Source organism: Balaenoptera physalus (genome assembly GCF_965194825.1).
Source record: "Balaenoptera physalus genome assembly, chromosome: 10".
In the NCBI taxonomy this organism is placed as follows: Eukaryota; Metazoa; Chordata; class Mammalia; order Artiodactyla; family Balaenopteridae; genus Balaenoptera; species Balaenoptera physalus.
The window spans coordinates 16188351-16213319 of NC_138889.1; the positions used below are offsets into that span (position 1 = coordinate 16188351).

The 24969-nt window shown below is 53.6% G+C and overlaps 2 protein-coding genes across 9 annotated transcripts in view; one reads left to right on the forward strand and one right to left on the reverse strand.

The window, feature by feature from the left end:
* RNF214 (ring finger protein 214) overlaps positions 1 to 2249 on the reverse strand; it is a 49688-nt gene extending 47439 nt beyond the window's left edge. For 5 of the 6 annotated variants that reach the window (XM_082411085.1, XM_082411084.1, XM_082411083.1 and 2 more), the window contains exons 1-2: positions 2117 to 2249; positions 435 to 550 (exon numbers count right to left, since the gene is read on the reverse strand). In XM_082411085.1, the coding sequence (XP_082267211.1) occupies positions 435 to 547 (113 nt within the window). In that variant the 5' untranslated portion in view covers positions 548 to 550; positions 2117 to 2249. Of the gene's footprint in view, positions 1 to 434; positions 551 to 2068; positions 2088 to 2116 lie in introns of those variants that run through there. The other variant, XM_082411081.1, reaches the window with a different exon arrangement.
* A 460-nt stretch (positions 2250 to 2709) lies between these two features.
* Positions 2710 to 24858, forward strand: PCSK7 (proprotein convertase subtilisin/kexin type 7). Of its 3 annotated transcripts, XM_082411070.1 has the most exons (17): positions 2772 to 2819; positions 4382 to 4503; positions 4938 to 5420; positions 6149 to 6283; positions 6894 to 7059; positions 8259 to 8349; positions 9264 to 9318; positions 9772 to 9910; positions 10749 to 10849; positions 13363 to 13530; positions 13983 to 14090; positions 14509 to 14611; positions 21211 to 21367; positions 21889 to 21983; positions 22788 to 22881; positions 23097 to 23214; positions 23482 to 24858. In XM_082411070.1, exons 3-17 carry the CDS (start codon positions 4950 to 4952, stop codon positions 23842 to 23844), a joined length of 2364 nt encoding a protein of 787 aa, XP_082267196.1. In that variant the 5' UTR covers positions 2772 to 2819; positions 4382 to 4503; positions 4938 to 4949; the 3' UTR covers positions 23845 to 24858. The 3 variants fall into 3 exon arrangements, with proteins under 3 accessions (XP_082267197.1, XP_082267196.1, XP_082267198.1); XM_082411071.1 differs by lacking the exon at positions 4382 to 4503 and having other exon boundaries at positions 2710 to 2819; XM_082411072.1 differs by lacking the exons at positions 2772 to 2819; positions 13983 to 14090.
* The last annotated feature ends 111 nt before the right edge of the window (positions 24859 to 24969 follow it).

Consider the following 24969-nt stretch of genomic DNA (forward strand, 5'->3'; position numbering starts at 1 on the left):
GCCATATTAACAAAGCTATCTATTTACCTATAGATAGACATAGATACATATACACGTGTCTATGTACATGTATACATGTATGTGTGTATATATATATACACACACACAGATGTAACATATAAACATATAGTTAAATAAACAGATAGTCCATGTAGGAGAAGGTGGGAAATATTTGCATTTTCAAATGAGTTTGACCCCCTGTATTTTAATCTGTTTATTCAACAAATAATTAGCATGCCTGCTGAGTGTCAGATACTGTGTTGGGTACCAGATATACAAATATAGATCAGATAGTCCCTACCTTTAAAAAGCTTCATCTAATGCAATGTCACTAGAGCCAAAAAGGGGAAAGACGAACTACACTTCTGTAAGAAGCCCATCTCCAAAGCCCTTTACCCAAATGAAATCTTCCCAGTTGAGAGTCCACACGTTACCTTAGACCGTCTGGGAGAACTTCGTCTGGTTTGGAAGCACATACACTAGACGAGGATTCCGGAGGATTGGGAGCAGTGGCCACCACGCCAGCTACCTCAGATGCCGCCATCATGCTCTGCACATTCAGAAACAAAGTACAGGCTACAAGTTCCAAAATTTCAAAACAAATGTATCTCACCCTCTCAGAATGTCCATACAACAGAGTCATATCAGGAAAGAAACACAAAGAAAAAGTTGGGCTCCAGGAGAAAACACTTAAGGGTATTCTCTAGTAGGATATTAAAAGAGCCATTACATGCAATAGGTCCCAAGGGATATCAATCCTCAAACGTCACTATATATATTTATGTGTGTCTGTATATATATATATATATATATATATATATATATACACACACATATATATATAAATATATATGTGCACAAAGCTTTTCCACTTTAGGAGAAACGCAGTCTCACAGACCATGAGAATCTTCCAAATGATCCACATGCCTACCTACCTTGCCTAGTATCATTTACAAAGGATGTGATTTTGGGCCTAATATCAATAATAGCTTATGTTTTAAAATCATTTTATGGCTGTTACATTAAAAGCATTCTCCATTAATTTGGAGATGTTCGTGAGAGAGAAAAAGCAATATTTTATTGGGCAATCCAAGTATCTTTCCCTTTTACTCTGGGCTCCCCACAGATGGGAAAAGTCTGACAACCACTGACTGAGGAAAGTACAGACTCTTTAGAGTTACTAGAGGTGCCAGAGTATGAGAATCTTGGTTACTCCAGCATGAAAATGAGAAGCTGAAAAACACGGTAATCCAAGTAAGAGATGTTGCAGGATAAACTCACGCCTTCTATGGTGAAGAGAAAGAATAAAAATGAATATTGGGGCTGGGGGGGGCGGGTGGTTGGTGGTGTAAGACAGGGTTAGTTTAAATTCTTTTTATTTTAATAGCATCCCAGGTACATCCCTGACCCTCCAAGAGCGCACAGGGCAGGCATGGAGGCTGGGCTGTATCCACACTTCAGTCCCAGGCCGGAGACCCCCTGTGCCTCAGTTTCCCTCATCAAATTATACGAGGCTCCCGGGAGAAAATGGGCCCCAGATCGCCATTACTGCTCGCACAGGTGCAAACGTCCTGCCCCATCAGAGCCCGGGCCGGGGGTCCTTGGCGCCCGGGAAACGAAACCACAGGGCACGGGTCCTACGTGAGACTCCGTGGCTGAGAGCCCAAAGGGGAGAGGAGCAGGGACATCTGGCAGAAGGCTGCGGCAGGGGGCTTTAAGTCGAAGAAGCCAAAGGAAGCCCCGCACCGCAACCCGGCGGCGACCAGACGGCGACGCTGGGAGCGACGGGTCCTCGGGGGGAGATCGGGGGACGGTCGCGAAGGGGACAATGGGGAGAAGCGACGCCGGTGGTCCCGGCCGCCCACCACAGGGGGCTGGCCCAGCCTGCCGCTTCCTCCGGCCAGAGCCCCTCCGCACCTTGCCCTCGCCCCCCGCCAGGCTGCCACCCCCGTCCCACTTCTAGGCCGGGACCCCCGCCCCCCCATCCCCGCAGCTCCCTCCACGCCCCCCGCCCCGACCCCAGCCCCTCGCGCCGCAGCCCCCGCCCGCGCGCCCGCCCCGCACACACCTCCCGCGCCGCGCCCCCGGGAGGGAAGGGGGGAGGGACGGGACTCACCTGAGCGGGCGGAGCGGGGGGAGGGGGCGGCAGAGCCTGGGGGGAGGGGTCGAGCGCCGGCCCGCGCGCGACACCTCCCACTTCCGGCGGCACGAGCGGCGGGGGCGAGGTTCGGCCGGCAGAGGAGAGGCCGCGGCGGCACTGCGCCTCCCCCGACGGCGCCCTCTGGCGGCCGGAGCTGGCACCGTCAAGGGGTCGCGGACGCCGCGGAAGCCGCTAAGATACTAGTGGACTCTCCCGGGGCGCAGGGACTAAGGGAGATGCGACCGCGAGAAGGAAGGAGACTTGGTGGAGGGAGGACCCTCTCTAGGAAGGTTACAGGGAGAGTCGGGGTCATGACGATCAGAGGAAGACGAGGAACGAGGTGTTTTTAAAGGTCGCAACCGAGATGCCCTTTCTAGAGGACGCCATGAAGGAGAGGACCGTCCCTATAGAGAAGGTCCCTCTTGAAGATGTCCCGAGAACTCGGGGCGGTGGGCCCCCGCGAGAAGCACCCACCACACGCTGCTCTCTCAGTGGAGGATGCCCGAAGGAGGCGGCCCCCTAGAGCCGGTTGCTCCCGGCTGGGCGGGCCGGCCGGGGGACCCGTCGCTGATTGGCTGCGCCGCCGGGCGGAAGTGATGCTACTGTCACTGGCTTCTCGGGCTCCCGGGAAGCCGCGAGTTTCCGCAAGGAGGCGGCGGCAGCAGCTGCGGCCAGGCGGGTGAGTTGAGAACTCGGTGGGGGCGGGGCATCGGAAGTCCGGGTGGCCTAGAGCTGGGGGGCAGCTGGTGTCTGAGGATGAGGAAACCGCACAGAGGGCGCCTTCAGTCCCGGCGTGGGGGAGCCCAGGGAGATGGGGCCACGGAGTCTTGGATCCAGGATAGTGTGGGTCCTCTGAGGAGAGGGGCACATTGCACGGGGCAGTCGAGGCCAGGGAGGGGGAAAATCAATGAAACTGACCCCGGTACGCAGCCTGGTTTCTAGGAACAGGGTGTAGAGGTTGCGAGGAGGACAGTCTCTTGGGAGCGGAATCTTGGACTCTGGGCTGCCCGTATCATTCCTCTTCTCTCTTGGCACCTCCGAGCTGTAAAGACACACCTAGCAGTTGGGTGAAGTTTGAGATCTACTTTCAGAGGGTATTTAAGGTTCCTTCCCCAGAAGCCTAGGGTGAGGGCTGGGGTGGGGTTAAGGTACTGCTCTGCCAGAGGGACCGGAGAATGTAGTGGTCAGGTTTCTCCTCTCTTCCGGAAATCTATGGGCTCTACTGAGATTGAAGGAGCCTGCCTAGTTGGGTCACTATCAGGCTATCTAACAAGATTTTTGTATGCACACTGGGAAGGACACCTGAATATCTTGGGACAGTCGAGGCTGCTGGAGGGCAGGGAGGAATTTGCCTGGGAACCTCAGAGGAAAAGAGAGAAGGAGATATATAGATTTGGGGAGGGAAATGTTAGGTGGCGGAAGTCCCCTTCTCCCTTTCCAAAGAGACTGGTAAAATACCCATGTTTCTGTAATATTTTGAAACTAATCCATTTGCGTATGTGTGTGGGTACTAAGCCCTACCTCAAGGTGACCCCCCCTACACCCCACCCCCGTAGAGAGCAGATGCTTCTGAAGCCCAGCCACCAATAGGGACACACATGTTCTGCCACCCATTCACCTGTCTCTGTCCCCACAGTTGCCCACCAGTTCTAATTTGGCCCTTCTGTCAAACCATGGGTGGCAGTCCCAGGTTTAGAGCTTGAGCCCTCACTTCTCAGCCGACTTGCTGAGCTAGTGACTAAGAGTAGCCCTTTAGTGCTGCTTTCCAATCACCCCTTCTCCCCAGCCTGTTCAGTAAGGCGTGAGAGGCAACGCCTCTCACGTTGCATGCTCGGGTTTTCCCCATTTCACCCGCCTCCCGCCTACTCTTACTTCCCCTGGCATCCTTCACAGGTACAGAAATCAGGAAGTTAGCTACCACCCAGACTTCTAGGGAGCAGTACCACCTACTTTTTCAAGAGGGGTTTTTGGTAAGAGTTCAAGCCCTCTTCTAGGCATCTAGGAAAGAAAGAAAAGAGGATGGCCTGATGTTTAGGTCGAGAAGTACGGTTTCTGGGTTATGTACTGATCTGGCCTTACTGTACCAGTTCGGTTCTAGTCTGTGACCTATTTGAGATTCCTGGAAATGACACTTAATCATTTGCAGTTTCTTTGGTCATGGGTCCTAGAGTCCATGGCCAGCCTCTGCCTGCTCCACTGGGTTTGGGAGGACACCATTTCTTGTTTTCTTGGGGCCTACAGGTCTGCAGTCTGTGCTTGGAGTCACCACTGCTCACAGCGAAAGGGATGCCTTTTCTCCGTGTGCACAAAATGAGCGTGAGGTGGTTGGCCAGACCAGGAGCTCAGCCTCACTCAGGGTCCAGGTGGGAACGGGTCCCCACTGCGGGGAGTTAGCCCTCAGGACAACGGGACCAAGACGTCAGCTGGGGAAAGATTTCTGTCCCCTCTAAAAAAGGGAGGAGGGTCTCTTCTAAAGAACGGTCATGACTCTGCCAGGAATTTGCAGGAGTCCTATGACTTTTGAGCCCTTTTCATGGCAACAGTGGGAAAGAGCAGCACAGTGCCTGTTAGCAACTAGACATCCTGCTTGATTATCTAGTGATAATCATGCCACTGAGGGACCCACCGGGGTTCGTGCTGGCCCACACTGCCCCTGGGGGCTTATCCCTGTTGGTCAGAGATAACTGTGAATAACAGGAGAGGATCACATGTTTAATGATTTCAAAGGCATGGCTTAGGGATTTCCAGGTGTGCCATGTTATCGTGCTCTTACCTCTGATGTCCTTTCTCTTTGCAGCTTACTGCTCTGATGCCCAAGGGGAGGCAGAAAGTGCCACACTCAGATGCCCCCGTGGGCCCCAGGCCCACTTGCCTCTGCCTGGAGCTAGCCGGGCTCTTCCTACTGCTTCCCTGGATGATGGGCCTGGTGGGGGCAGGTGGGCCTGGGGCCCAGGGTCCGGGGGAGCTGAGCTGGGCGGTGCATGTGGACAGCCCAGAAGGTGAGAGGGAAGAACAGTCACTGGAGCAGCGGGCAGATGCCCTGGCGCAGGCGGCAGGGCTGGTGAATGCAGGACGCATCGGGGAGCTCCAGGGGCACTACCTCTTGGTCCAGCCAGCAGGGCACCGGCAGGCCCCGCAGGTGGAGGCCGTCCGGCAGCAGGTGGAGGCCGTGTTGGCCAGGCACGAAGCTGTGCGCTGGCACTCAGAGCAGAGGCTGCTCAAGCGGACCAAGCGCAGCGTCCACTTCAATGACCCCAAGTACCCGCAGCAGTGGCACCTGGTGAGTCCAGCCCTGCAGCTTCTGGCTTCAGATGGCTAGGCAGGGGGTACCCGGTGCTTTAGTGGGCTCTTGTCTGTGTTACTCTTCAGTGGCCCCCATCCTTTGCCTAAGGAGGCATTTCTGTGGGCTTCCACAGTGGGCTTCGTCCTCGGGCTCCACCTGCCCTGTGCTCACATCCAGAGAGCCGGCGGGCTGCAACAGCAGGGCGTGGGTGCTGGGACCAGGCTGCCTGGGCCGCCTGCCACTGACTAGCATGTACCTTTGGATGCACTGTTTAACCTCTCTGTGCCTCAGTTTCCCTTTCTGTCAAATGGAGATTGTAATGGTTATGGTTATGGTTAAGTGAACTAATGTACTTGTGCCCACATGGGAAACACTTTACAAGAGTTAACTAGTAACGTTATATTATACGGTGTTAATATAATGTATATCATATGGCCCACGAATTATATTATCCAACCCTTGACCCTAGCCACCATCTCACCCTTATTGCCCATGAGTGATGCCAGGCTTTCCTGGAGACCTAGGCTGTGGCAAAGCTCTCACATGTCCCTCCTAAGCTCTGTCCCCACCTACCCTTATTGGTCTACAACCTCTCTCTGGCTCCTTGACGGTGGCCAAGAGTGCACAGGGGCTGCTCGCTGTAACTTGTCTCTCTATGGGCTATGCTGCGTGTCACTGGATTCCCAGGGCTCAGAGGATAGTTCCTGACCCCGTCTCTCCTGCAGAATAACCGGCGGAACCCCGGCAGGGACATCAACGTGACGGGTGTATGGGAGCGCAATGTAACCGGGCGAGGGGTGACCGTGGTGGTCGTGGACGACGGTGTGGAGCACACCATCCAGGACATCGCACCCAACTATGTGAGTGGCACTGGCACGACCCGTCCCACCGCCGGGCCTCACCTGATTCTTGATGTTCCCTCAGGCCTGTCCCCTTTCTTAGAGGTCACTGGGCCAAATACAAGGGCCTGGAAGGTGGGATGGTGTTCTTCATCTACTCCTTTTCTGCAGCCAGCCTTCCAGCCTGGTAGCTAGGACACAGGACTTGACTCCAACTCAGCAAGGGAGACACTTCCTGGTTCCTGCTGCCACTCCCTGCCCTGCGGAGTAAGGAGTGGCCCCTGCCGGCAACTTCCCTCTCTGCACAAGTTCCTTAAAGCCTGACTTTTAGGTAGCCCCATACCTCTTTTATCCCAGGCTTTCCACACCATGGAAGCGGCTCCTAGGCACGTTTCTATAATGGCCAAGAGAGAAATTTTCCAAGAGCTGCAGCGCTTCTCAGTTTTGCCTCAAGGTGTCCTGTCCTCATATCTCACAGCCCATGTGGTTTGCAGAGATGGGCCCACAGTGCTGGCTTAGAGCCCCCAAATCCCAGTTCCCCTCTCTCCCTGAGCTCCAAGACCTGACCCCTTGTAACCAGCGAGTGACCACATGCCCTGCCCGTCCCCCCCCACCCCCCGCCTTGTTTCAGAGCCCTGAGGGCAGCTATGACCTCAACTCTAATGACCCTGACCCCATGCCCCACCCGGATATGGAGAATGGCAACCACCACGGCACAAGGTGTGCCGGAGAGATCGCTGCCGTGCCCAACAACAGCTTCTGTGCCGTGGGAGTGGCGTATGGGAGCCGCATAGCAGGTACCTCCAGTCCGGCCTCGGTACACTCCTCCTGTGACAGCTGCCCATCCTCTGTCCCTCCCCCATGAATTCCAACCCGACTTTATTTCACTCTCAACACACAGCAGAAAGCAAAGGTTAAGCTTATAAATAGGTGTCTGCAGGACATATCGGTTCATTGATTTTTTTCAATGCACTGTGTTTCCAACATGTTTTTAGCAGTGAACCCCACTGTATAAAACAGCTGAAAGTACGAAATGCTCTGGATGGGAGATGGAGGCCCAAGCCCCACCTACTCAGAGGACTCTTCCCTTTTTCTGATCACGGTTATGCCCTGTCAATGCTCAGCTCATTGTGATGATAACTCCTTGTACTCATCCAGGCTGTATTTGTATTTTAATGGTTTACCAAGTGCCTCCTGGTCTCCCCTTCCTCCTTGGCCCCCCCCCCGCCGTGTGTCTGTGGAGGCCCCTCTCCCTTCTCCCAGCTCTCCAGTTCCCAGCCCTTCTGACGGTCACCGTCTGCTCCCCATCCTCTAAGGAGAGCGGAGCAGCCCCGGCCCCCGCTGGGGTGGTTCTGTGGCTCTTCTGCCTCTGAGTCTTTGTCCATCGAGGCAGAAGGTGAAGGGGATGAAGGGGGACACACTGTCCGCGTGACTCCTCATAAATGCTTGGGACCTGCATTTCCGAGGTTGGAATAGATTGGCTGTATTCCTCTTACACTCCAGCAGAGGTCAGCAGCCCTCTCTGTGAATGGGGCTACAGAGGGAGCCAGAAACCTCCAGGGCCCAAGTCCCTTCTGAAAGCTCCGTTCCGCCCTATGTGGTCACCAGGGTGTGACCCACCCCATTTTATTGGGTGAGATTAGGCATCCATGAGAGGAGTAATGCTAATGAGTACCATCTATTGAATACCCTCTGTGCGTCAAGCACCACTGCAGTGTTTTACATGATTTCAGGATGCACATAAGAAGGGAACCTTGGATTCCCTACATTCTAGGCTCTGCATCTTCCCACCAGACCCCAGGATCCTTAAAGTCTAAGATTTAGCATGACGTTAAAAAATATTTCTGGACAGGTACATGCACATGGTATAAAAATTCAAAAGATCCAAGAACACTTAGAGGGAAAAGTAAGTCTCCACAGGGGGGCCCCCCAGCACCCAGCTCCCCGTCTAGGGGACGAGCATTATTGAGGAGCTGGTGTGGCCTTCACCGCCTAGGTATCCGGGTACTGGATGGACCCCTGACAGACAGCATGGAGGCTGTGGCGTTCAACAAGCACTATCAGATCAATGACATCTACAGTTGCAGGTGAGGCAGAGCCAGGAACAAGGTGAGGGGGCCATAGGCTCGGGCACTGGGCGAATCCTCCAACCAAAGAACAGCAGGATGGGCTGACTCGGGCAGGTCCCAGCAGGGCTCTCCCCACTGGGTTCAGCCTGTAAGTCCACTGCCCTCATTTCTCCAGACCCACAGCGTCTGGGTTCTCAGTCTTAAGCCCCACGTCACCCCAGTAATCAGGTTGCCACTCGAGGAGTGCTGCATCCTGCCTCGTGTTTATCTGTTTATCAAACTCAGAAGGCTCTGGAAGGAATTGGGCATTCCTTTCCAACCACAGCGGAACTGGCCACCCAGCACCAGGCCCCATCACACCACCCCCCAGAAACACACCTGCAGCTCCAGATTGCGGTTATGGTGGGGAGGGGGTGGTTGATAAGGAGGAGCTGAGGCTGGGCTGCCCCCCCAGCATTGATGGCACCTGCACTTCCCCAACCAGTGTCTCCTGTAAATGCATGGCATTATCCACATGGACATTTCCTTTCAGAGAAAGAATAGAGAACTCCTCAGACCCAAGAGCTTTCACAGATACTTCCTTCGCTGGTGCTCTGCCATCAAGCCTAGCGTTAGATCCCTAGGTCCCATCCATCTCTACCACTCTGTACTCCCCGGGGACCTGAGAAAGGGTTTTTAGGGTCAGGTTAAAGTAGTCCTAAACTGGGAAAGTTTCCAAGGACAAGAAGAACTTTAGCACGTACTTCTGTTTTCCACTTTGGAGTGAGGGCTGGACCTTTGATCCCTATGTCCTTTCATCATGGGAGTCCGGAGCTGGAGCCCTTGGGAGGAGAGGGAGGACCCAGGCGGAGGGATGGCCAGCTGAGGCTGGGGGGCCTGGGTGGGCAGCCACGGCCTGGCTCTGGCTCTTCCCACTGGGTATCTCTTAACAGCTGGGGACCAGATGACGATGGAAAGACGGTGGACGGTCCCCATCAGCTTGGGAAGGTAACTGGGAACTGCGTGGACACTCTGGAGACCTAGGACCCCCTCTTCATTCCGTTCCTGGAACTGCTTCCGCCCCACCCCCATTTGCAGGGCCAGACCTACCATGTAGCCCTGGTGCCTCCTTTGGGAAGAGCACTCCTGACCTGGGGTTGGGGGAGTGTGGAGGCGTTCTTAGAGAGAAATGGAGCAGCGCTTTGAGACTGTTTCGCTCTGGTTTTGTGCTTGGCTCCCCGTTTCTGGCCCTACCCTCTCTGATAAGCAGAGCCCATCCTTCATACAGCTGTTCCACTAACAGCCTCTTCCCCTTGAGTCCATCTCTAAATCTCTTTCTCCCATGTCCAGTGCCCTTGGCTTTTTTTCTTTTCCTTCTAGAAGGGGAGGAAAGAGTGAGCGGCATGGAGGTTGGGGTCTTCCTATGAACTCCTCAGCTGACCCGGACGTTTTGCTCCTCAGGCTGCCTTGCAACACGGGGTGATCGCTGGCCGCCAGGGCTTTGGGAGCATCTTCGTGGTAGCCAGTGGCAACGGGGGCCAGCACCACGACAACTGCAACTACGATGGCTACGCCAACTCCATCTATACAGTCACCATAGGTAGTGGCCTGGTGGCCCCGAGTGTGCACGTGTGCTCACGCCTGTGTGTGTGAGAGAGACAGTGGTGAGGGGACCGTGTATCCGGGTGTGCGTGTGTGTCACTCAGTGGTGAGGGGACCGTGTATGTGGGTGTGTCCCCAGCTTCCGTGTGTCTGTCTAAAAGTGTATGCATGATCTTCTCTTCTCTTCAGGCTCTGATAGTTAGGAGGGACTAGCCCTGCTCTCGGAGGATGTCAGGACTTCCTTAGAAGTCATACCCCGGAACACTTTCCACCCATCATCTGGGATACCAAACCCACCCCCGCCTCCACTCCCCACAGCTGCTTAGGCCTCTGCTTTGGCCTCTCTTCCATGGGTCCCTTCCCTCCTGCTTGAAGCCTTCCCTGACCCCCAAATGCCCTTTACCTGTGCTCCCTCCCATAGCATTTACCATCCCGGTTGTTTTTATTTACTTACCGGACTTCCTCCCTGACTCTGGGCTCCTTGAGATCAGGTCTGTGCCCTTCTCCCATGGCCCCCATGCCTCACACAGTGTGCGACTCACGGTAGGTAATTGATACATGTTGAGGAAAATGCATGTGCGAATGGATGAGTAGGTATTGAGATGGAACGCCCCCCAGTTTCACCCTGGAGCCTGTTGAAAGAATGGTCTTAGGGCACAGAATACCCTCTGCCATTTGAGGCTGCCTGTCCTGGTGAGGAGTGTGGGTACTTGAAGGACTTGGACCACTGAGATCATTTTTTAAACTCAGGACAACCCCCCGGGTGATAACTCAGAGATGACTCTGATGTTATCAGGCCCTTATCTCTGCTCCCGTTTCCCCTACTCTGTCCCCAGGTGCTGTGGACGAGGAGGGACGGATGCCTTTCTACGCAGAGGAGTGTGCCTCCATGCTGGCGGTCACCTTCAGCGGTGGGGACAAGATGCTCCGAAGCATCGTAAGTGCCCCCCGCCGGGCCCTCCACTCCTGCCCCGGGCCCTCGGGTTCCTCTTCCCTAGCAGATCTGTGTCCCTTAGGGTCTGCCCCTGTTGGAAGAATGGAGCTGAGGACTCTAAATATATCTGTGTAAAGGGTTTTTATCTTTAAAAATTCAACTTACGAATATGCATGTTATCATAGGAATCACTCTATCACATTGATTAAGTATCACATTGATTGAAATGTCTTCCTTTGGTAGAATATGGTCTTTGGCTAAATTTCTGTGGCCTTTAAAAAAAAAGGATCATCATTCCACTGCTATGCAGCCCTTATGTAAATACTGTGAGCTCTGGTCCTGATCATCCTTGGGAGTAAAGCTAGTGGTTGCCGGCACTGAATGGGCGGGAAAAGGAGTCAGGAATGTCTCAGTCAGCCCGAGAGACAGCTCTTTCCTTGGAGCTGGAACTGGAGCCACAGCAAACAAGAGGTTGGAGCAAGGGAGTGGAGTTGCTCAAGCTGTGGGAACCTGTGAAAGAATTCAGGGTCCAGTGCCTACACCCAGCTGGCTGAGCTCCATCCCGTCATCCTAGAGCTCCCTGCCTGTCCCCAATGCCCCAACAGAGTGATACGGGGACAAGGGGCTCTCGGGCAGAGCTGGGCTGCAGCCAGGTGGTGTCACATTTCTCCAGTGGCTCCGGGTTGGGAGCGCTCTCCAGGGCCATTGGGAATTAGGCTGCTTCCTCTGGGTCAGATTCACTTTCCCAAACTGAAATTCTGTTTTGCCACTAAATGACTTCTGGTCAGCACAGTGTTCTAAGGCTCGGGGTCCGGTGACCCCAGCCCCTTTCCCCACCCCGGGAGAAGAAAAAAGGGAGCTGACTAAAGTAAGCGGGCAGGAGGCTCCGCTCCGCAGGCGGGGGTCTGGGTGCAGAGGGCACCGCCCACGCCCACCCCAGGCCAGGCTGGGTTGGGAGGAAGAGCAGGGACATCCTGGCAGAACTCTCAGGAACCCGCTCTACCCGACCCCAGCGAGGGACCACGAAGGCTGGCGAGCATAATGGTTCCTCTTACTGTGCGCTGCCTGCCTTTCTCCTCCTGACGCAGCTCCGCATCTCACCCCCACCCCTACCACGTTCCAACTGAGCTATAATTTGTCCGGAAATGAAAAGAGAGTTTGTTTAGCCAGGCTCCCATCTTTGGGACGCTCTTGGCTTGGAAACCAGTTGCCAGTTTCTGTTCAATTACCAGCTCGGTGGGGCTGCCTTCCTGAGGGCGGGCACGGTGGTACAGGCTGCCCACCGTCTGCTGCCCAGAGCCCTTCCCGGCCCTTTCCTGTGGCTGCCCGGGGCTCCTGCCGCCACAGGCAAGTTCACAGGCCTCACAGCTACACACTAGACTGTCACTGTGAGGCTGTTTCCGTAACAGGAAAAAATCAATCTGCTCCCTGGCACAGACCAGGCTTTCCACCCTCATTGAGACTTCCACTTGGAGAGTTTTTGCCTCCTCTTCCGTGCGCACGATGTCTGAGTGAAAATGACATCTCTTGGCAGCTGCTGTAACAGCTGGAAGGCGAGCAGTGAGTACAGTGGAGAAAGGGCAGCTCTTGGGAGAAGTTAGCACCTTGATATCTGACCCAGGAGAGAAGCTTGGAAGAAGATTTTCTGGTCTTAGCCTGGGCACCGCGTGCCAGATCTGGAGGGCCATGGCCTGGAGCAGATTTAGGCAGGGCCCCCCTCAGCTAAACCCTCTGTGGCCCCAGGGTGGCTTAGAGTGTGAAAAGAACTGGATGCCAGACAGATGCCGCGTCTCCCAGACCCCCGCTCTCACCTCCCACCTCAGGACCACAGGTGGAGAAGGGGGGACTTGTGGAAACCACCCGAGGCACCAGGCCCAGCGCAGGGAGGCAGCTCGGCCTGTGGATCACCCCGGGCCAGGGTGGGCAGGGGGTGTAGATGGTACACCCATGCTGAGCCCACGGGTGGGCAAGGGGGCAGCTTCCTCTCCCCGGGAACACACTCCCTTTGTTCGCACTGATGTCACTCCAGGCCCTGTCGCTGAGCTGCCAATTTGGATTTCCTTGACTGGTGCCGTCACTGTTGTCCCAGCTCCAGCTGGGGCCCAGGAGCTCCCCGGCCACTTCCTCTGTCTCCAAGGGCTGCGGGGGCTGGAGGGGCGGGGCTGGGTGGGTGGAGGATTTGGGAAGGGGTCACCAGAGGAGCCGGAATCAGGAAACCATCCTCTGCACGTGAGGCCTCTCCCCTCTCTCCAGCTTCTTTCCGCCCCCTCCCCCGCTGTAACCAGACCCGCAGAGTAACTCTTTCATTCTTCTCAGCTCTCCAGAGATTCTCTTGTTAGGCGAAGAAGGAGGAAGAATCTCCTTCGTCCGACCTGCTAGACATTCAGCTCTCGCAACGGAAGGGCCCCCCCCACCACTGAGGCTCGCGCTGAGGCCCAACCCCACACCCCTCCCACCACAGCACCTGGGAATTCAGTCCCTAACCCAGTCCCCGTCCTCTCCATTCCGCTTCCCAGGTGACCACAGACTGGGACCTTCAGAAGGGCACAGGCTGCACCGAGGGCCACACGGGGACCTCAGCCGCGGCCCCTCTGGCAGCCGGCATGATAGCCCTGATGCTGCAGGTGCGGCCCTGCCTCACGTGGCGTGACGTCCAGCACATCATCGTCTTCACAGCCACCCCGGTGAGATCCTCGCAGGTGGACAAATGGCCTGGCCCAGCCCACCTCAGACTTTCGGTCCCAAGGACTTGGAGGTTTCAGGAGGCTTCAGATTCTAGGTGTCCCAGGCGTTAGGTGCCAAATCCCGTCCAGAGTTGCACGTGCACGGAACAAGGGTGGGGACCCCATCAAGACCACAGACCTAAATTCACTCGCACCTCTTCTGCTGCTGCCCTTTTACCTGCAAAGGAGAGCTCCGGCTGGGCTCCTGACTCTGGAGCCTGTGGCTCCTGGCTCCTTCTCTAGAAACAGGCCACTGGGCTGGTGACATCACAGGCCTTTGCCCTTTTGTCCCAGCTTTCCTTGGGGAATCCATTCCTAGCAGCCTTGGTGGGAGAGTCTGGACTGGATCAGCTAGCAGGGCGAGCAGGGAAACTTAAAATCCGAGAGACTAACCGGGACCCCTGTCCTCTCAGTATGAGGATCGCCGCGCGGATTGGATCACCAATGAGGCCGGCTTTAGCCACAGCCACCAGCACGGATTCGGCCTGCTCAATGCTTGGAGACTTGTGAACGCAGCCAAGGTGATCAGGTGTCCTGCGTGGAATGACGAAGGGGGTGGGGAGAATGCCTAAGACACTGCCTGGCACATCGTAGGTGTTTAATAAATGCTCGTTCATCTGAGACCCATTTTACAAATGAAGAAGCCGGCTCAACGCTGTAATTAAAGTTTCTAAGCTGTCGGTGGAGAGTAAATGGGACCTGAGTATCGTTTGGAACCCTCAGGGTGCTCTGCTCCTCATCTGCCGTCCTGGACACAGCCTGTCCTTGCTTTGGTGCCATAGGGAGCAGTCCAGGTGGTCCGCAGGAGCCTCAGGAGCGAAAGGAGGTGGTGAGGAAGGGAGAAATAAAAAGAGCAGTGCCCTAGGGGTCAAGTAGATGAGAGTGGGTGTGTGGGGTCCATCGTGTTTGTTCATTCGCCGTCCCCCCTTCCTTTCATAGATCTGGACGTCTGTCCCTTACTTAGCTTCCTACGTCAGCCCCGTGTTGAAAGAGAACAAGGCCATCCCGCTGTCCGCCCGCCCCCTGGAGGTCCTGTGGAATGGTAAGCAGTCAGCAGAAAGGGGGTTAATCGTGGGCCTGAGGTTTGGGGCGGGGTGATGGAGAAGCTAAACTCATCCTCCCTGCCGGATCCTACCCCCTTCCTTTAGGAGCTGAGCTCCAGCCAAACCTGTGGAGTTTTCTTTGACCATTTTAGGACATGTTGCTGCTTCTGAGTTGGCTGGCCCCCCGGCTGCTTAAACGAGACCTTTCTCCTGAGTTACTGGTGGTGGAAAGGAGCTGCCGAGCAAGCGATTAGGAAGGCTGGTGGGAGGGCTGGGACTGGGACCTGGGAGACAAGGCACGAGTTGAAAGACGTTCCTTTGACTTCCATGCTAGGAACTTGCCAGACGATTCTCTGCAACCCGGTGGCCTTTGGATGGAGTGAAGGAGTTGAGAATGTCTTCCTTTGATTCTCAGGCCTGTCTAATACAGAGAGAGTCAGCTGGGGCCTGTAGGGGGAGGACAGAGCAGTGCCCAGAGGGCTCCCTAGACTGTGGTGGCCCTCCCTCTGCCCACGCGTCCATCACACCTGGGGCCACTAGGACTATCCGAAGGGGTGAGGGCCGTGTGTTGTCAGTCAGAGATGTCGTCTTACGTTGCGCACAGAGGTTGAACCCCTTCCCAGAGAAGAGGGCAGCTGGATTGGGATACTTGAGCAAGAGGGTCTTCTGTCTGCAGATTTCCCGGACTTCCCACTGGGGAGTTTTCCCTACCTCCAGTTCCTTGGGGATTTTTTTTTCTTCAAGGATTTTTGACAGGCAGAGTTATTCACTAATTTTTGTGAAGATTGGAGCATGTCATGCTTTGTACCCAAATGGAACTTTGTTTTCGCATTTCCCATTCTCCTAGGAAGTGTTCAAACCAGAACAATGGCAAGAGGAGGAATGGCCAAAGATGGGAGCATGGAGGGGAGAGTGGGGACGGCATCCCTGGGGCGGAGGTTTCACTGGGAATAGTCCCGTTGTCTCTCTCCCTAACCATGTCCAGCACTTGCCCAGTTTCCCCTCTACGTGGAAGGAAATCCATGGGCCCAGTTCATTGCATTTTCCGTAAAAGGAATGCTATCTTGGAAAGGGCATAAAGCATCAGCCAAGGCAGAGAAGTGCAGGAACATTCCCAGGAATGCAGTTGAGTAGGAACCTCGGGGCTTTGCACTTGCATGTCTTGGGGACAGTATGTCTTTTAACTTTTACCTTCCATCCAGGGCTGCTAACCCGCAATCGCATCCATGAAATGAGGGGGTCGACTTAGGGTCCTTCCCAGCTTCATCATCTTCTGCTTCCCACTAACCAGGGATGTTCCCCGGCATGTCTAACAAACTTCCCTCGGTATAGAGGCATCTGGCACCTGCTTGTTTGTCACTAGGAAGCAAGAGAAAGAAGGACAGGTTGTCCTGGGCAGAGGAGAGTGGGAGGTGGGGATAGTGGGGAGAGAAGGATGGAGAGAAGGGAGGTGAAGACTCAGCGAGTTTTGCTAATGGAGCCCTTCGTTGGTTTGGAGGGCAGCAAGTGGACTGCTGATCTTCAAGGTCAGCAAAGGTGTCTTCCCCTCTGTTGTGACTCCATTCACCCCTGAGCAGACAGAACTGAAGGTCCACGCTTGTGGGCGTGCTTGGAGGCTGCAGAAAGTCCAGTTCACGTAGAGCTGAGCAACTTAGTCCCGGACAGTTAGTAAACCTCTTTCCCTATAGCCAAGCAACAGTCTTTCCCACCAAGACCTGGGTCAGTGGTGGGACCCAGGTCCCACCAACACAGCGAGTCAGTGTCCAAGGGCTGTCCAAGGTGAACTTTTTTGTAAGGTAGAAGGAACTGAACATCCCTGAGATGGAAAAGGGGTGCAATACCACTAAGACTGGAGCAGTGGTGGCCAAGAGAACTTTCTACAATGATGAAAATGTTCTCTATCTGTGCTGTGCAATTCATGTGAGGCTATTGAAGATTTTAAATGTGGCTCGTGTGGCTGAGGAACTAAATTTGTGTGTTATTGTAATTGAATTTAAATAGCCACATGTGGCTGGTGGCCACCTTCTTGGGCAGGGCGGCTCTAGAGCAAGACAGGAGGAGGATGTAGGGGGAAGGGGATTGGAGCCCCTCGGTTCCTTTAGCTCTGACTCTGGGTCTGAAATCTCTACCAGAGGGTGGGAGGGAGGGCGGGGTTTGGGAGGAGTATCCAAAACACAAGGGAGCCTGTGTGTATTTACAGAAGATTCCTGAACACCACTTGCAATTACCCTTTTATCCTTGTTTGCAGCCCGAGTGCTGGCTCCCCCTCTGGCCATGCTTGCGTCCTGTTCCTTCCTGGCTCTGAATCTTCCTCTCCTGCCCAGTCTTTCTCTCCCCACTGATTCCTCCTTCTGCCTTCAAACACCCTCAGAGCATCTGTTAGGAAACACCTTTAAGTCCCTGTCCCCCTCCAACCAGTAACCTTTTCAAATGAATTAACCAAAGCAATTGCTTGCCTTTATCACACCCTCTCCACCGCTGAAGACTTACTTCATCACTCACAGCGCCCCTCTCCTGCTCAGACCCAGGGACCAGCTCACAGCCCATCCTTCTCAGCCCTCTTGTTCTCTGACCGGATTAACGAGACCTGTGTGGCAGCCTCCCTCCTCCTGCGGCTGCAGTGACCTCCTTTGCTCCATGGCCCTCTTCTGGCTTCTCTGCCCAAGGAACTTGGTTTTTCTGTTCGCTCTCCTCACTACTCCCAAACCATGAGTGCCTTCTACGACTCATTCCGTGTTCTTGACCCTCCCTCTACGTTTTCTCCCTCGACGGCGCAGCTGTGTTTATGGCTTCAGCTGCCACCTCTCCACAAATGATTCCTAGATCAACATCTCTTATTCTGATCCCTTACCAGTGAGAGAGGTAGAGATTTTGCTAGCTTCCACAAGATTATGGGCAAATAAATCCCTGGGATCTTCGGGGTGGGGTGGGGGTGGGGGAGGGTGGTTGAAAAAGACCCCAGCTTGCCAAAGGCAAAATAATATGATGATCATCGTCAGCTAAGATTTGAGTGCTTTTTTATGTGCCAAGCACTGGCTTAAGGATTAACTCATTTAATTCTGATAAAATAATTCTCGTGTTGCCACACGGCTGGCCGCCCAAGTCCCTGTACACCCCAGTAAGGAAATGCATGTAACGTGCCTCTCCGTACACATGCTAACACAGACAAGCACTCGCGGGGCTCTTTTTGGATTCCATTCTGTTCTGTCGTGCTCTATAACGTGTCATTCACTCTCTGTTAGGCCCTTATCTTCCATATTAATGCTCTCCTTCAACTATGCCAGGAATATTTTCCTCCATCTTTCTATTCCTAAATCGCTGTGTGCTGTTGGATATCCCATCAATACATTACGTTTAAAATGTACAGCATCTTAGATTTCACTATCGCCTATCGAAAGCCAGCTTGCTTTCCAAGTTTCTCTCATTTCTGTCGGTGCCATCATATGAGATTAAGAACCCAGGAGGAAGAAGAGGTTTGGGTAAGGACTATGGAGTGTGAAGAAGTGAGGAAGAGAATTTGGGCTCTGCTGTGTTTGAGGCGTCTATGCAACATCTAAAGGTTGTATTCAGAAAGCAGCTGAATAAATACGTTTGAAGGTCTAGACTGGAGGTAATGGTTTGGGAGTCACCCGCATAAAAATGGGAGAGAAAGGTCTGGGAAAGAAGGAGATCACTAGGGTTGGGGGTAGACAAGGATAAAAGAGGACCTAGGACACAGGCTGACATTAAAGGAGTGGACAGAGGAAAAGGGCCTCAGAAGAAAACTGAGAAGAGATGCCTGAGGTTGGAAAAAGAACAGGAGGATGGTGTCACTGGAATCTAGGGTAGTTCTGATGGGAGCGGGCAAGCGGGCAAGGACTGAGGGCGTCCCTGGTTCATCAAGGAGGCCGTTGGTGACCTTAAGAAGAATACTTTGGGACTTCCCTGGCGGTCCAGTGGTTAGGACTCCGTGCTTCCACTGCCAAGAGTACTTTGTTTCAGTCTGTTCATGGGGGCAAAAGCTAGACTGCAGTGGGTTGAACAATTCGTGGGGACAGAAGAAGATTCCTGGTTAAAGACGGTGAATTGAACACGTGCTTTTATCTCTGCTTACTCCCAAAACCTCACCAAAGTGAGAATAAAGGAATAAAAGTGGTATAAGCACAAGGACAAAGAGAATGAGAGAGGAGGCCACAGCAAAGGAGAGATTGCAACACATTTTTGGAAGACGGAAAACGAGTGGAGAAGTGGGCAGGGCTAAGAAAGTTGCAAACCAAATATCTGTAAAGGTGAGCCTAGGCAGCAAGCTCGTTCATGCCTCAGAATCCCCAAAGGCTCAGGACTCGGGGGCCCCATGCACTACAGAAGACAGAGATGAGGTGTGAGAGTAAAACGAGAGATCAACTAAAAGGTAGACTCCCAGGTGTCTTCTCCCGTCCTTAGCAGCCTTTTCCGGGCAGGAGTTGGGAAGTTTATTCTCCAGAGCCCGGGGCCCCAGGTACAGTAGAAAATAAGAGACAGAGAGTGTACCTTAAAATGATAAACCATGAACTATGACGGGGACACGTTACAGATAAAGAAACTAATTCTCATAGCTAGTAAATGGCAGAGCTGGGATTTGAACCCAGGCTGGGTGGCTCCAGAGCCCATGCCATTAGCACCAGCAGGCACAAGAGTTGAGAAAGGGTTTATTTCACCTGCAGTGAAAGCACGGAGTCCTAACCACTGAACAGCCAGGGAATTCCCCCCTCTTTCTTTGATCAGTTATCCACGCTCACACCGGCTTACCCTTAGAATCAATCATTTTAGCTGGGCTTCCTGTCACCTGTTTCTTCTTCCTACTCCGATTCAGCCTACCCACAGCTGTTAAGAGTAACCTTCCTTTAGCACTTTTTTTTTTTTTTTTAAACTCTGTCCTTGCTCGGTAATCTCTAATAGCTCTCAGTTGCTTGTTTAAAATAAAAATGTTAAAGCCCTTCCCATGCTAGGTCCCCTGCCCATACTTTCATATTCTCTCTGGGTTTCTTCATCTGTGAAATGGGGGTGCTGCTCTCTGCTTTGCCTGTCGGCATGAATTAATGAAAGGAAAGTTGCTTTGGAAAGAATCATTTCTCATTGCAGCCTAATTTCTTAATATCCCCCAATTGAGTCTTCTACTTCAGTAGTTTGGTGGGGGGTTTTTTGTTTGTTTGTTTTGGGGTTTTTTGACTTTTTATTTTGAAATAATTGTAGATTCACAGGAGGTTGCAAAGAAATGTTCAGGGAAGTCCTGTGCACCCTTCTCCTGATGTTAAATGTCTTAATTCTAGGACAATAGCAAAACCAAGAAAATGATATTGGTCCAATCCAGAGCACTTATTCAGATTTCACCAGTTAGACTCATATTTCTCTGTGTGTGTGTGTGTTTGTGTGTGCGTCTGTGTAATTTTACCACATGTGTAGCCTTGTGTAATCACCACCACAGCCAATATCCAGAACCATTGCATCCCAAGACTCCTCTGTGTCACCCCTTTATGGCCACACCCATCCCCTCTGCACCATCCCTAGCACCTGGCAACCACTAATCTGTTCTCCATCGCTACAGTTATGTCATTCATGAATATTATGTAAATGAAATCACACACTGTGTATCCTTTTGATATTGGCTTTTTTTCATTCAGCACAATTTCCTTGAAATGTATTCACTTCAGTAGTTTTTTTTTTTTAATTTGTATTTCCTTCAGTATGAAACTTGTTCATGTCCACCTCTGCCTTTCTACATGCCATTTCCCCTTCTAGAATACCCTCTACCAACACTCTCCACCAATCCGTATTCACTTCCTCCCTCAGAGTGTGTCTCACGGCTGCGTGCCTAAACCCATCTGACTCATCCCTGTTCTAGCATCAGTTATGTAGACCGCATACCATATCATTTTCCACTTGCACATAGAAGGCAGAGACCATGTCCAACTTTTCTTTTTTTTTAACTTTTTTTTTTAAATTTTATTTATTTATTTATTTATTTATTTATTTTTGGCTGTGTTGGGTCTTCGTTTCTGTGCGAGGGCTTTCTCTAGTTGCGGCAAGCGGGGGCCACTCTTCATCACGGTGCGCGGGGGGCCTCTCACTATCGCGGCCTCTCTTGTTGCGGAGCACAGGCTCCAGACGCGCAGGCTCGGTAGTTGTGGCTCACGGGCCCAGTCGCTCTGCGGCATGTGGGATCTTCCCAGATCAGGGCTCGAACCCGTGTGCCCTGCATTGGCAGGCAGATTCTCAACCACTGCGCCACCAGGGAAGCCCCCAACTTTTCTTTATATTCCCAGCAACTAGCACAGTGTCTGAAATGGAGGAGGTACTCAGTAAGTTATTTTTCGGGTGAATGAAAGTCGGAAATTGCTCCGTTTGGTTCTTCCACTGTGTCTCGAGTATGTGTTGCCCTCCCAACTGGACTCTAAACTAGACTGTAAACTTGAAAGCAGCAACTGCATTCCGTTTACTAGTGTGCACGAGGTTCAGTCAGGGTTGCCAAAGGTATTTGTATGTGTCTTCCATGAGTATGTTCCTTTGTCTGTTGGGGTGAAGTGAGGGCGTAAGTGTTTGTGGGGCTGGTTTCCCAGCTGCCCAGCCTGACTTCCCACAGTCAGCAGGATGGACCTGGAGATGTCGGGGCTGAAGACCCTGGAGCACGTGGCCGTGACCGTCTCCATCACTCATCCACGACGTGGCAGCTTGGAACTGAAGCTGTTTTGCCCCAGTGGCATGATGTCCCTTATTGGCACCCCCCGCAGCTTGGACTCGTACGTACACGTGCCCTCACCTGAGCTCTCTCTGCAACAGGGGGCTTTTCCAGGAAACGATATGGGAGGAGTGGACACTGGCACTGTCCTAAGCTACCGTGGCACTGGCTTTATTACCTGCTTTGTTCAAGTGCTTACAGTGTGCTCGGCACTGCACTTGAAGTGTAGTTTCTTTAATCCTAGTAAGGACGATGCAGGGTAGACTTTGTAACCCTTTACAAATGAGGAAACAAGTCACAGAGCTAGTTAAGTGCCTGAGAGAATAACAGTAAGCCTAGACCTATGGGACTCCCAAGCCCGTGTTCTCTCCACGTTTGCTTTTTCCACTACACTACGTTGACACAGGTCCCTCAGCCCCCGAGATCCCAGGGGCAAGGGCCAGCACTTGAGGGCCCCTCATGGCACCCTCCCGATGGCTGTAGCTCAGACAACAACTGCTACTACAGTAAGAAAATGCTTTTGGGCAAAGGGGTCAGTTCCCTGCTCCATGCCTTCCTCTGTCTCCTCTGTTCTTGCCCCAGGGACCCCAATGGCTTCAATGATTGGACCTTCTCCACTGTGCGGTGCTGGGGGGAAAGAGCGAAAGGGACCTACAGACTCGTCATCAGGGATGTAGGTAAGCCTGCCTGCCCCCCACCAGGGCCCTGCCTTTCGTGATTGTCATCTGGTCCCTCTGGATCTCAGAGTCCCCACAGAAACTGTCCCAGGTGGAATACATAGGGTTGCCATCGGACCAAGAGGGTAGATGCCAAGACGTATGCCCCATCCAAAAAAACGGGCATTGATACCTAGAATTATTCATTTATACTACCTCTCATATTCCTTGGAGAAGTGACTGATCCATTTTTCCTCAGGATAGCAACAAAAATTCCTTGTTGAAACCACATTTCAAGTTCTTTCACATATAACCATCCTCCGGCCAGCCCTGGTAGGCAGGTAAGGGCAGGACTAATTTTCACCGTTTTTTTTTTTTTTAAACTGAGGCCCACGCAGAGGTTTGAAGTGACTTGTGTGAGGTCACACAGTATCTCAGTGAGGACTGGAAATTGAACCCAACCCTCCCAACTTCCAGCCAAGTTAGGTGTTCATCACCAGACTGGTGGTTTTCAAACCTTCCTTTAATTTAGCAGGACTTTTTTTTTTTTTTTCCCAAGAAAAATCCCAGCTGAAACCCCAAAATATGAAAGAGGCAAAACTTCTCCACTTGGGAGTGCCACCTTTCACCTCCGCCTTTCCATTCCTAAGGGCACCCCGAGAGGCACGTCTGCAGTACCCTGGGGTCAGTGGGACACAGTTAGACAACTACTGTGGCCGCTCATGTGGTCTGAGTCCCTCTGGGTGGCGGGGTGGGCAGGGCCTCTGCTGTCTGTGTGGCCAACAGCGGGGCGTGGCTCACGGACCGCCCCGCTTGTGGCTCTAGGAGATGAGACGTCCCAGGCCGGCATCCTCCGGCAATGGCAGCTGACCCTATATGGCTCTGTGTGGAGTCCAGTAGACATCAGGGACAGACAAAGGTAGGTGTAGACACATGTGTCAGAGGGAGGGGGACTCACGGGGGCAGGGGGAAGGCCACTTAGGGAGTGCCACCTCCCTGGGAACCCACAGCGTGGCCCTCCCCTGTTTGCTATGGGGCTTCCCTCTGTCTGGCTGTAAGGTGGGAGGATGGGCGAGGCAGGCGGTAGAGGAACCAAGCTGAGTAGGGCATCCTCGTCTCCTTTCTTCTCCACAGGTTACTAGAAAGTGCCATGAGTGGGAAATACCTGCACGATGGCTTCACGCTGCCCTGCCCTCCCGGGCTGAAAATCCCAGAGGACGATGGTTATACCATCACCCCTAACACCCTCAAGGTACGAGGGCCAAAACCCAAGCTGCAGGGAGGCAGGAATGTCCTGAGGGATGTAGTCCTTGGTGGGAGACTCAAGGTGACTTGGGGAGTGAGGGGTTGGGAAGACCTAGGTCCCCGCTCTACAGGCTAACTCTCCAGGGCATTCCTTGTGTGTGGGGAACTGGGGGAGTGTTTTGGGGTGGGAGAGGCAGCCCCTAGGAAGAGAGAGAGTTTCTGAGCTCATTGCTCTGGGAAACCACCCTTACATAGGTGTTTGACTTTCCCCCAGACCCTGGTGCTGATAGGCTGTTTCGCCGTCTTCTGGACCATTTACTACATGCTGGAAGTCTACTTGAGCCAGAGGAATGTGGCCTCTCACCCAGTTTGTAGGAGTGGACCCTGCCACCGGCCCCAGCGAAGCCGAACAGCCAAGGAGGAGGGGACAGAACTGGAATCAGTGCCCCTTTGCAGCAGCCAGGATCCAGGTGGAGTGGGGATGGAGAGCGAGGGCCCTCCCGCCACCTCTGAGCTCCACGCCCCAGACCTGCTGGATCAAGGGGACTGGAGCCTATCCCAGAGCAGGAGTGCCCTGGGCTGCCCTCAGCACCTGCCCCCAGACCTGCTGCAGGGGAAGGAGGCGCAGATTTGCTGACCTTGGGCCTGACAGCCAGCGTGGGAGAGGCTCTAACTTCCTAAGACTGGGGAAGCTTGGAAAGCTGCTCCGCAGTCCCGGAAGCTCTGGGGAGAAGGCAGCCCCGATGCTTCCACCTGGGACCAGAGGCCTAAAGAGCACCCTCTGGCTAAAGACCACACTCAGGGAGGGCAAGGGCCTTCAGAAGGCACAAGCGGAGCCGGATTACAGTCTCGCAACAGCCATGGAACCTTCCTCCAACCCAACGGGAGTTTTTGGCGAGAAGGTCTCGGACAAGGGATTGGGGCCCCTGCTGGGCAGGCCTGCATCCTCGTTTCTCCAGGGCAGGCCAGTGGTGTTGGTCACAGGGACCCTCACCCACACATGGCCAGAAGAGCATCTCAGCAGAAACATCACTGGGGTCACTTGGGAAGAGGGCTTAGGGGTGGAGGCTGGGAAGAGCCCCGGATATGCCTGTCCTTTTAATGACCCGGGGCCAGAAACAGCAGACTTTTCCTCTCTCCCCCTCACCTCCCAGCCTAAGCCTTGGACCTTGGCCATATGGGCACGGCAGTCAACCCTCAGCTCAGCACACATGCCCTGGAAGCAGCTGCCTCCATTAGCCCTGATCAGAAGCCAACCTTGAACACACCCCCTGACCCCTTCACCATCACGCCCACCCTTCATCCTGAAGGATCGGTACGACGCGCCTGGCAGGGCTAGGGCACATCCTGGGGGAGTCTGCGGCAGGACTGGGGCAGGTGTCGGATCAGCCACTGCCCCTCTAGCCCTGCGACCACCCGTCTTCCTCTGCAAAGTGCTCAGGGAAATGGCCTTGCCTGCTGGAGGCCAGCCATCTGCGTGGTGGGCTGCGACTCTTCCTCCCATTCTTGGCCTCCTCCCCTCTTCTGAGCTAGTTGGTGGATTTGAATTTTTTTTTTTTTTTAACGCTTAAGATTTGGTTTTCTCTTTTCACAGCAACATTTTGTTGAATTTTTTCTGCACAGCTTTTCCAAAATAAAAACCTTCCACACAGTTCTGCCCCTTCCCATCTCCTTTCTGCCGCCTCCCCAAAGCTAATGCACGTCTCCAGGTTGCTCCTCTTTCCCTTCAGTCCCGAGATTCACTCTCCTCTTCCAGCCCCTG